Raw genomic sequence first — 12398 nt, forward strand, 5'->3', positions numbered from 1 at the left:
CTGCATCTCAGTATCTGTCTCCACGTGTCAAGTCCTAACGGTGCTTCAAGACTCATAAAATATCTGCCTAGAGCCCGTGCCCTGTGACAAGAGAAATCACTGCAGTGAGAAGCCCTCATACCACAAGCTGCAACTGGAGCAAGGCCACACCAACACAGCCAAAAATAGATGAATAAATAGAGTTATTTTAAAAAACAAATAAATTGGACTATTTAAAAAATCCTCATGGAGAAGATCCATTATTGGAATCAGAAAACTAGTTTTTTGCAAAAAATATATATGCTCTTACATAAAGCTTTTTGTGACCACTGCTATGGAAGTATTGTCTATATCGACTTTATCCATAGAGCTATGTGTTATTATGATCTTTTTGGTACTTATCACATGCAGTATTATAGGCAGTAATAATCCTACTAAAAAGAAGCTTCTTGAAAGCCAGGTCTCTTTCTTTTCTTTTTTATATCCTCCAAATCACATAATGCTGCTGCTGCTAAGTTGCTTCAGTCGTGTCCGACTCTGTGCAACCCCAGAGACGGCAGCCCACCAGGCTCCCCCGTCCCTGGGATTCTCCAGGCAAGAACACTGGAGTGGGTTGCCATTTCCTTCTCCAATGCATGAAAGTGAAAAGTGAAAAGGAAGTCGCTCAGTCATGTCCGACTCTTAGCGACCCCATGGACTGCAGCCCACCAGGCTCCTCTGCCCGTGGGATTTTCCAGGCAAGAGTACTGGAGTGGGTTGCCATTGCCTTCTCTGAAATCACATAATAGACACCTATTAAATACTTGTTGACAGAAGATGATCATAGAATGTTCCAGGGCCAGACCCTTTGCAAAAACGTGCTATAACTGCTATTTACCTAGACAAACCGCATTTCTACTAGCATAACAAGTTTAACCTAAGAGTTTTTTCGGAGTAATCTGTTTGATTTTGAGAAGCATTGAGAGAAATGGCAGAAGTACTGTTGACCCAACTAGAGTTTTACTGGTCCTAAAACACTCATCCATTCAGTCAACAAGTATTTAATGAGCACCTACCAATTACCAAGCACTATTCTAAGCACTGGAGATACAGCAGTGAATAAAACAAAGAAAAACATCCCTGCCCTCATGGAGCTTACATTCTAAGGTGGAGGGGGATAGACAATAAACAAAGTAAGTAAGTATATGATATATGATCACAGAAGGTCATGAGTGCGTGGAGAGAACGAAGGGAAGGAGATGGAGAGTGTGGGGCAGCGGGTGATCATAGTAGGACTCGAGAAATTAATACTTGAAGAGATGAGAGAGGAAGGCTTATGGATATCTAAGTAGGCAGAGGTGGGAAATCACTGCAGGTAGAGGGACTGGTGAGTGCCAAAGCCCTGAGTGGACTAGCTTTGCTGAGTTTAATGAACTTCAAGGTCAGAGTGGCTGGAATGGAGGGGCTGCTGGAGAAAATAGTGGGAATGAGGTTTGGGAGCTAATGGCAGGTTTTGTAGGACCTTCTAGGCCGTGCTAGGGACACCAGGATTTATGTGGAATGAGATGGTGCATCTTCAGTAGAGATATGACAGGATTTGGCTTAGGCTTTCAATTTATTTATTTTTACTTTATTATTATTATTATCTTATTTTGGCTGTGCTGGATCTTCATTGCAGCATGTGGGCTTTATCTAGTTGTGATACACTGGCTTCTCTTTGTGCAGAGTACAGGCTCTAGAGAGCAGAGGCATCAGTAGTTATGACACTCAGACTCAGTTGCCCTGGGGCATGTGGGGTCTTAGTTCCCTGACCATAGATCAAACCCATGTTCCCTGCATTGGAAGGCAGATTCTTAGCCACTGGACCACCGGGAAAGTGTCCTGGACTTTGGTTTTTAATTGATCACTCTGGCTTCTGTGTTGAGAAAAGACTGTTACGGGAGCCAAGGGAGAAGGATGACCACCACTTAGGAAGCTAGTGCAGAAACTCAGGTGACAGACGATGGCAGCTTGGACCAGGAGGATAAAGCAGAGGTGGTAAGTGGTTAGAGTCTAGATATGTTTTGAAGGTAGAGACAAAAGGATTTAGTGTGAAATCAGACATGGAGTGTACATCGAAGAGAGGAGTGGAGGGTGATTCCAAGATCTTTGGCCTGAGTGAGTGGCCCAGTTAAGTGGAGACAGAAGTCTGTGGGAGGTTAGAAATAAAGGGATCAGACATTCATAACAATGTTTTACAATTCTGACCAGACAACATACTGGAGCACATGTTGTGTAAGCGATATATACACATATACATACATATGTATATATAGTTTAAAGTCTAGTTAAAAGTCTCATAAGACCATATGAGATCACTTGAGCAGAAGTGAGTGTATATCAGCAGATAAAAGGTGTAAGGATTGAGTCTGCACACTCCAGTGTTAAGATGTAGGGAAACAGGAAGTGAAAATGTGTTTGCACATTTTGAATCTGTTTCTAAATTGTATTCCTCAATTCCCTAACATTTACCAGATCCCCTAAAGTAAACCCATTGGGATCCTTCTTCTCTGAGGCCAATAACTTGTATAAGTGGCAGCTTGTTAGCTATAATTTTCTAGAAAGTCACCTCAGAACTGGCTACCAAAACCATCTGTTCTGTGTATGGGCCCTATATTCTAATCCTATGTTCTTTCTTTTTCTTTGGAGGGTAAAAGTGAGAAAATGGAGAGGGGTGTCCCTTGATCGCCCTTCAATAATATTTCCCAAGTAAATCCATTCTGGAATGTTCAGCTGCAAAATACATATTTGGAATTTCCTGGAAGTCCAGTGGTTAGTTAGGACTCCGCACTTCCACTGCTGTGGCCTAAGTTCAGTCCCTGGTTGGGAAACTAAGATTCCACAAGCCAAGAGGTGCAGCAAAAATAAATAATATGTAAGTTCTCTTATCCTGCTAGTTAAGACACTGTTCACTTTTGTTGAAAAAGACAGAAACAGGATCAATGCATCTGTGTTTGGCTGGATTCTTGAAGAATACACAGAAACTTTGAGCCTGAACCCTGCCACACCAGAGATTCTCTTATTACAAAGGAAACCTTTTACAATGTACTATTTCATGTGCATGTTATGTCTGGCTCTTGAGGTTTTAACATTAAGAAATTTTTTAATATAAAAATTATAGTAAATAGAACGCATGAGTTATTTTCGGATTGCCCTCTTCTCCCACCAACACTGGAAAGGGAGAGAAGTAGGAAGAGAATTGAATTTCTATGTATTTTGTATTGATTTGTGGGATGGGGCAAGGAAAAAAGACTAGTTGGAAAGTCAGTAAATGGAGAAGATGGTAGACTAATGTCCTAAAGAACCATCTAATTTGGGGTAAAATTCAAGCTTCTTTTATGCTAGGGAAGAGGAAAGCAGGAGAGGGTTAAGTTCAGTAAGTGACTAACAATGGAAGATATCTGAGTGCCAGCAAGATGCTAAAGTGTATGCTCAATTGCCCAGTCATCTCCAACTTTTTGTGGCCCCATCTGTAGCCTGCAAGTCTCCTTTGACAATGGGATCTCCCAGGCAAGAACACTGGAGTGGGTTGCCATGCCTTCCTCCAGGGGATCTGACGGAGTCAAGGGTCAGACCCATGCCTCTTGCAACTCCTACATTGGCAGGAGGAATCTTCACCACTAGCACCTCCTGGGGAAGGTTGTGAAAACTCTGTTCCCAGTCAGTTGCCTTTGGTCAACATGAGTCTGATCACAATGTTCCTGCTGGTATTGGTGGGTCCCCTACAGAGGCAAGGGGAAGTGGCAGCCCACTGAGGGGACAAAGACACTGGCGGTGGAAATTCTGGGGAGCACCCACTGGCAGGAGCCCTCCCAGAGGCCACCACCTTCTCCCTATTTAGTTTTTGAAGTTTGAATCATTAAAATGTTAGCTCATTGAGGAACAAACACTATTATTTGGAAAGAAATCATGAGGAACGTAGATTAACAAAATAAGACAAGAAAAGAAAATTTGATATCATGGGTAAAGTGCTTCCTAATTTTCTTTTTCACAAACCTAAACTTGGCGTTATTACCTCATTGTACTCCTCAGAATTTCTCAAACCACTAAACAAAGAGGTAGAAAGTAGACAACTACAAAAGGCTCCAAATCCTTTTTCTGTGTCAGAATACAATACCAGCCTCTTGTCCAATTACATAGGACTCTTTCCCGCTCTCTGAGTCGCGGAAAGAACAGGTCTCTTAACTTACACTTGCGTTCATCAGGTGTCTCTAACTGCATTCTACAAAGCAAACGCAGCAATAACGAAGGAGGTGCAGACACCTGACAAAATCTCCAGACTGATACTCTGAAAAGTTTGAGTCTTTATTGAAAAAAGAGGGAAAAGAGAACTGACACTTCGTTGATACTGAATATTAAAACCTAGTCTGTATATTTGTAGATGCCTAAGGACTTGGATGGGGCTTTCCTCGTGGCTCAGCAGTAAAGAATCCATCTGCAATGCAGGAGCTGCAGGAGACTCAGGTTGGATCCCTGGGCTGGGAAGATCTCAAGATGGAGATGGCAATCCCCTCCAGTATTCTTGCCTGGAGAATCCCATAGACAGAGGAGCCTGGCAGGCTATAGTCCATGGGGTTGCAAAGAGTCGGACATGACTAAAATAACTTAGCACACATGTATGCAAGGACTTGGATGCCAGTATAAGCAAATGGAGTTTCATTTGTTTGGGAAGGCACATGGAGAAACACAGGCCGTAGAAAAACATGGGCCTTTTTACTCAGCCATAAAAAAAAATGAAATAATGCCATCTCAGGCAACACGGATGGATATAGAGATTATAATACTAAGTAAAGTGAGGGAAAGTGAAAGTGTTCGCTGCCTCAGTCATGTCCGACTCTTTGCGATCCCATGGACTATAGCCCACCAGGCTCCCCTGTCCATGGGATTTACCAGGCAAGAATACTAGAGTGGGTTGTCATACCCTTCTCCAGGGGATCTTCCCGAAGTAAAGCAAAGCAAAGACAAATATCGTATGATATCACTATATATGTGGAATCTAAAAAGAAAAATGAACTTATTTACAAAACTGAAATAGACCCACAGACATAGAAAACAAACTTATGGTTTTCCAAAGGAGAAAGTAGTGGAGGGATAAATTAGGAGATTGGGATTAACATATACACACTATTGTATATAAAATAGATAACCAACTAGGACCTACAGTATAGCACAAGGAACTATACTTAATATTTTGCAACAACCTATGAGGGAAAAGAGTCTGAAAAATAATATATATGTATAACTGAATCACTGCACTGTATATATAAAACTTACACAACATTGCAAATCAACTATACTTCAATTAAAAAATGGAAAAACAAAACCAGACCTCCATCACTTTTACTATTAATGAATACAAGGGCAAGTTACATTTTTAAGCTTTAGCTTTCTCATTTAAAGAAGAAGATAATAAATATCTTTCTCATTAGATTTTTGTTTTATTGAGGTATAATTGGCATATTACATTACTAGTTTCAGGTGTGTGTCTGTGTGTGTATGTTAATCGCTCAGTCATGTCCAACCCTTGCGATCCCATGGACTATAGCCCACCAGACTCCTCTGTGCATGGAATTCTCCAGGCAAGAATACTGGAATGGATTGTCATTCCCTTCTCCAGAGGATATGCCTAATCCAGAGACCAAACCCAGGTGTTCCACATTGCAGGCGGATTCTATTCCATCTGAGCCACCAGGGAAGCCCTTCAGGGGTATAACATAATGATTTGTTGTTTGTATATATTGCAAAATGATCACCACAGTAAGACCAATTAACATTTGTCATCACACAGTTACAAAATTTTTTCTTGTGATGAGGACTTTATTGTGTTTTAAAATAGACATTACTGACTAGAGGGAAAACATATAGTTATTTTTCAAGTGATTAAATGTTGTGGTTTGCTTTATCTTTTTTTTCAATGAAAGGAAAGCTTTGCCATTACCAAATTTATAAATGTAACTTTGTGTTTTTTAGTCTAAGGAAATCTGTGAGCTTTTTCCCCTTTAAATTAGATGCCAGATGAAAAATTTTCCAGGTCCAACTAAAGTGTTAAATCAATTTTTTAAACAATCATTAGCTATCCTTGAAACTGAGCTAAGCCAAACAAAATCTTAATATCAGAATCTCATTTCTGAAACTATATTTCCATCCACCTAAGTTCTTTTCCGCTTTGTATGACTCAGGAGGAACCAAGCTCTTATGATATTGTTTCCTCCTTTTTGAGCTCTTTAGATAAACCCAGATCTTCTTTTTTTTCATATTTATTGGATCATAACCAGCAGTGGTCTGATATGCTCCATGTACCTCTAATGTAACTTTCCATGTAATTCTTGTGGTTAGTTCTGAATTTTCATTTCCCAGATATTTTCTGTGATTTTATCAAACTGCATCCCAATCCTTAATGACTTACACAGACAATGTGGTGACCCAAATCTAACATGTCTAGAACTCATGATCTTTAGCCAACCACCTCTGGATCAGAATCTCACAAACTAAGCAAAGCCAGGCCTTGATGCTTCCTGGATGGAAAACTAGAGGAAAAGAGGATGTGAGCTGGGAATTATTTAGTGGATGATAATCTTTCCTATAATCAGCACTGTACAAAACATTCCTTGTAATCTGAGTTTAACTGGAGGCCATCCATTATAATATGTAAAACTAAGGTGCTATTAGTTTTTCCTATTGCAATGCTTCATTTGTCTAACATTCTTGAGAAGTAAGGAATTCTACTTGTATATTTCACAACCAACTGAAGCTTATTCTTTAACTGCTGAAACTTTCTATTTTCAATAAAAAACCTTTATAAAATTACTCTCTATATCTCCAGTTTTCTAAACAATGTGCAAAAAAGAACTGTTTCACTTGATCTTAATGATTAAAGTTCATAATTATCATCGTTTATATTGAGCATTATGAGAGTCCCTTGGACAGCAAGGAAATCAAACCCGTCAGTCTAAAGGAAATCAACCTTGAACATTTATTGGAAGGACTGATACTGAAGCTGAAGCTCCAATACTTTGGCCACCTAATGCAAAGAGCTGACTCATTGGAAAAGACCCTGATACTGGGAAAGATTGAAGGCAAAAGGAGAAGGGCATGACAGAGGATAAGATGGTTGGATAGTTTGAGCAAACTCCAGGAGATAGTGAAGGACAGGAAAGCCTGGCTTGCTGCAATTCACAGGGTTGCCGAGTCAGACACGACTTAGCAACTGAAAACAACAACAAATATTGATGTATACTGATGACCCCCAGATAGTTTATGTTGAAAAGCTTGGGCACAGTCACAAAAGCTACAGATGACTACTTGTTTTTAAAATTATTAATACTTATCACTTCTTTTTTTAGGCTTTAAACTTTCAGGTTATCAGTTACAGCCAACATCTTATCTTCCCCATTCTAATTATCTATTGTGGCATGGAGAATTAAAAGTTTAACACCATTTGCATTGTACCTCAGTTCAGTTCAGTTCAGTTGCCCAGTCATGTCTAACTCTTTGAGACCCCATGAACTGCAGCATGCCAGGACTAGTGTCCATCACCAACTCCCAGAGTTTACTCATGTCCATTGAGTCGGTGATGCCATCCAACCATCTCATCCTCTGTCATCCCCTTCTCCTGCCTTCAATCTTTCCCAGCATCTGGGTCTCTTCCAACAAGTCAGCCCTTCGTACCAGGTGGCCAAAGTATTGGAGTTTCAGCTTCAGCATCAGTCCATCCAATGAATATTCAGGACTGATTTCCTTTAGGGTGGACTGGTTGGATCTCCTTGCAGTCCAAGGGACTCTCAAGAGTCTTCTCCAACACCACATTGCATTGTACCTCAAGGTAAAGCAAATAGACTCTGAGAGGAGGCCTGTGGGAATGTCCTAATATTAAGGTATATAATCTCTTGTGTGGTCTTCTTGGGTTTTTTTTTTTTTAAGTACATTCTAATTTGATAAGAATTTTGTTCAGGTAGGAGTCAATTGCTTGAGTGAATTCACTTCGTTATAAGAAAACAGAAAGCATTTTGTCCTTATCACCACCAGCGTTATTTTAACCAGTGAAGTGACTTAAGCAAGCCCAGTAACATGAGAGTAAGAACCAGACACAGAAACTACATCTTTTAACCTTTCTGATCAATTCAGCAAACTCATAATAATCTATAGGACTTTCACTTACCTGAAATTTCAGTTAAGGTATTTTGTTTTGTTTCATGCATAAATCAAACACAATGGACAGACTGATACCTGTTTATGACAATATTATATTTAGTGATTTCCTAAAATGATCAGTTTTCATACACAGAGGGGCTTCACCAGTTGTGTCAATGGACAGGATGCTTCATGGTACCTGTCTCTGCCATGTGGGACTCGGAGGTGAATATGATTTAGACTTTCTTTAAATGCAAGTAACTGCTTATCATGTGACCCCTCAAGAACATGCACTAGAATAAAAGGAGATATGCATTTCTTGTTAAGAGTCTATAATTCCACCTGTTACATAAAAGGCATTGAGTTGATTTTTTTGGATTTTTAGGAGGGTAAAATACTGCAGAAAAATAAACAGCACTTTCAGTCTAAATCTTTAGAACAAAAGGTTCTTTTTTTAAAAAAATCAAAGTATAGTTGATTTACAGTATTATGTTTCAGGCATACATAGTGACTCACAGTTTTTAAAGGTCATATTCCATTACCATTATTATAAAATATTGGCTATAGTCCCTGTGCTGTACAATATATCCTTGTAGCTAATTCATTTTATATATAATAGTAGTTTACTTGTTAATATCTTGCTCCAATCCAGTATACAACATTTTTATTTGAAATGTGGCAGTATCTATGATTAACAGGTTTATTTGTTTGTATCTTTTTTTTTCCTTTAACTGCAAGCACCAGACCCACAGACCCCAACAGGAAAATACACTAAAAGCATTATTAGTCCAGAAATTTCTGCTTTACCCTAGGCAAACTGATGCGAAGGCTTTGGGGGGTGGATGGGAGGACACTGGGAATGTGGGTAGCTGAAAGCAAGGTAGTCACTGAACATCGTGCCATAGCTCTCCCAGGCTGAGTGGAATACTGTTCCTAGAAGGGACTTCCCAGGTGGCACTAGTGTTAAGAACCCGCCTGCCTATGCAAGAGACGTAAAAGATTTGGGTTCCATCCCTGGTCAAGGAAAATTCCCTGGAGGAGGAAATGGCAACCCACTCCAGTATTCTTGCCTGGAGAATCCTATAGACAGAGGAACCTCAGTTCAGTTCAGTTCAGTCGCTCAGTTGTGTCCGACTCTTTGCGACCCCATGAATCGCAGCACACCAGGCCTCCCTGTCTATCACTAACTCCCGGAGTTCACTCAAACTCGAGTAGGCTATATTCCATAAGGATGCAGAGTCAACCACCAGTGAAGCAACTTAACAGCAAGAGGTCTCGTTTTTCCCAGCCCAACACCAAGCTCTTAGCACTGGACAGAGTACAGGTTAATTCCTTGTTGTCCAAAAGGAGTAAGGTAATGTCAGGTGAATGCTTCACTCAGTGCAGTTAATTATCTCTTATATTAAATTCTGCTCATGTCCCTTACAATTTTTAAAACTTAGACCTATCCATTTGCATATGGAGAAGCAAGCAAGCAAAAAGAAAAAAAAAAACTTTAATTTTGATGCCCTTGATCATTCATTCAGTGAAGTCTTCTGAAAATGAATGTAGCACAGAAAGAGAGGGAAAAAAAATGTATTAATAGGGACCAACTGAGATGAAACTGAGCCATTACTTTCATCTGTCAACTTAAGGAGTTTCTCAGCCTGTTGTTTACCTGGTTTTACTAGTTTTTAAAGGGTTAACGTTTATTCTGAACCCAGATGCACTCCACCTCCCAAACACACATGGAAGCACGCACGCACACGCATCTCCACATCGGGTTATGTAACGATGCCAAAACTGACAAGGAAAGGAAGTCAAGATTAACAGCAACAAGGATGCTGCTGATGAAAAGAAGCTCAGCAAGTTGTATTTACACCGCATTTTCCTTCAAGAACCGCAGGGCTCTAGGCAGATAGGATCTCGCTAATCCTCAATGCAGCTTTCTCAAAGCGGCTTTATCCAGGCTCTCTCACTGGAGGAAGCAAGGCACCGCGAGCCTGCGGCGAGGTTGGAAACCGAACCCAAGGCTGCTGACTTGCAGGCCATTGTCCCGTCCCTTCCCCCAGGCCACCTTCCTGTCAGGTGTCTGTAAACAGGTTAACCGATCCGGTGATTAGGGTGCCTCCCGCCTACGTGCCAAAGGGACTGCTGGAGTGCAGCTTTTCCTTATTAACACGACATCTTTCAGTACAAACCAGTGAAGCTGGAGATTCAGATATTGTCTCTAATTGCAGAAAACTGGCTCCGACCAAGCTCGATCTGGGCACGGGCGTCAGGAGCTGGCGGGGAACCGGTTGGACCCCGCGAGGTCGCTGGGGGAGCAGCGGCCGCCCCGGGGGACCCCCTTAGTGCGAGCCCAGTCCTGGGGCGGGAGAGACTGAAAACCAAGCCTCATTTGTTCTTCTTTTTCTTTTTTTCCTATTCGCAAATGCCACTGGCACATTCCTTAAAAAAAAAAAAGAAAGAAAGAGAAAAGAGGAAGGAGAAAGGTCCTGAGAAACGATGGGAGCTTGAACTGCGGGGCGGGAGGGAGACGAGCATCCTTTGGCGGCCGCGGCGGGGCCAGCGCATTCCCAGGCGGCCGGGGGCGATGGGGTGACGACTCCGCTTCGTGGTGGCGGCTTTTCACACCAGCTCCCGGCTCCCCGCGGCTCCCGGGAATGCCTCCGCCGTCCCCCGCCCGGCTCAGCCCGCCGCCGAGCAGACCGCGCGCCGCGGTAATTGGGCACAGGGGCCTTTTTCAGAGTCGCTCACTCGGTAAATGAAACGTCAGTTCCCCGGTGATCCCGCGTGTGTGGGGCTGCAGAGCGAGGCTGCTCTTTCACAGCCCCGAGCCCTGCGCTGCCCGCGGCGACTGGCGGCCTCCGGTGCCTCCCGGGGGCTCCCGCTTGGCCTCTGTCCTCTATCGCCCCCCGCCCCCAAGATACCCCTGCAGCCTCTTATCCTGGTGCAACTCCTCTGAAACGTACAGGCCAAGAGGAAACCCTGGGGAGAACCTGACCCAGTCGTCTAGGCCAGCCCTCCAGAGATAACCAGATTCACTTTGGTCAAGTATTAGCCTCTGCCTTTTATTTAACGTGTGTCTCAAAGGGGACTTGTCACTCAATTCGATTAGATGCTAGCCATCTTAAAGTCATTTCATTGGAAACTGTCAGAACCGGAATGCACTTGGATCAACCCAAGCCGGCCCTGGCCTAGATTAAATTTCTACTACCTGTTCAGGGATTAGTAATTGCCCAACATTTTTTAGTCTTCTCTGACGCAGCCACTGAAACGTGGCTTCTTTCACCATCACCTTCATTCTGCTTCAGGAGAGAGAGCTTGAGCTCTTGGGAAAGACAGGAGGTCCTTACCCCTCTCAGCATCACTCACTCTTAGGGGCTGAGGGGTCACCACTAACTGCCCTGCGGTGTCTGGGCTCCCTAACTGGTGTTAGGCCTCAGGAACAGGCCTAAGGGAACAGCTGCTTCCCACCTAGGAGAGCGACTCTTTGCGACCACTGTAACCTGCCAGGCTCCTCTGTCCATGGAATTCTCCAGGCAAGAATACTGGAATTGGTTGCCATTCCCTTCTCCAGGGGATCTTCCCCACCCAGGGATGGAACCTGGGTCTGTCACTTTGCAGGCAGATTATTTACCGCTGAGCCACCCGGGAAGCCCACACCCATTTCTGCACCTCCCAACAAAAACAGAGCAGCACCATTTACTTGGTACCTACCATGCACCATTTATTATTACCTTACCTCTCACAACCATCTGTTTTGTGGGTGGAGATTCAGAAACTCATTCAAGCTGCAGTTAGTATCAGGTTTAACCGACTCTGTCATAATGGCTTTCTCTTCCTCGTCTTATAAGGCTACAGTCCCATAACACCCACCCTTAGGACTTCATTTAACTTTAAAGACTTCCTAAAGGGGCTTCCCTGGTGGCTCAGCGGTAAAGAATCCGCCTGCCAATGCAGGAACCATGGGTTTGATCCCTGGGTTGGGAAGATACCCTGGAGAAGGAAATGACAACCCACCCCAGTCCTTGCTTGGAGAATTCCGTGAACAGAGGAGCCTTGCAGGCTACAATCCATAGGGTGGCAAAAGAGTCAGACACGACTTAGTGACTAAACAACAACTTCGTAAAGATCCTGTCTCTGATGTACTCACATTAGGGGTTAGGACTTCAGCTATAAATTGGGTGGAGGGGATACAATTTGGTCAATAGTACCAGTGATTCAGCACAGATCCAGAACTCAAACTTGTGGTACCCAACCTCCAGTTGTAAGATAAACAAGTACTA

General features: G+C 42.7%; 1 protein-coding gene across 1 annotated transcript in view; it reads left to right on the forward strand.

Annotated features, from left to right (window-relative positions):
• Positions 1-11144, forward strand: part of LOC128059191 (uncharacterized) — a 50423-nt gene extending 39279 nt beyond the window's left edge. Inside the window, 3 exon segments of the mRNA XM_052651577.1 lie at positions 10347-10460; positions 10642-10829; positions 10919-11144. Of these exon segments, the coding sequence (XP_052507537.1) occupies positions 10347-10460; positions 10642-10829; positions 10919-11144 (528 nt within the window).
• Positions 11145-12398: the final 1254 nt, after the last annotated feature.

This window comes from Budorcas taxicolor, chromosome 14 (genome assembly GCF_023091745.1).
Source record: "Budorcas taxicolor isolate Tak-1 chromosome 14, Takin1.1, whole genome shotgun sequence".
NCBI classification, from domain to species: domain Eukaryota; kingdom Metazoa; phylum Chordata; class Mammalia; order Artiodactyla; family Bovidae; genus Budorcas; species Budorcas taxicolor.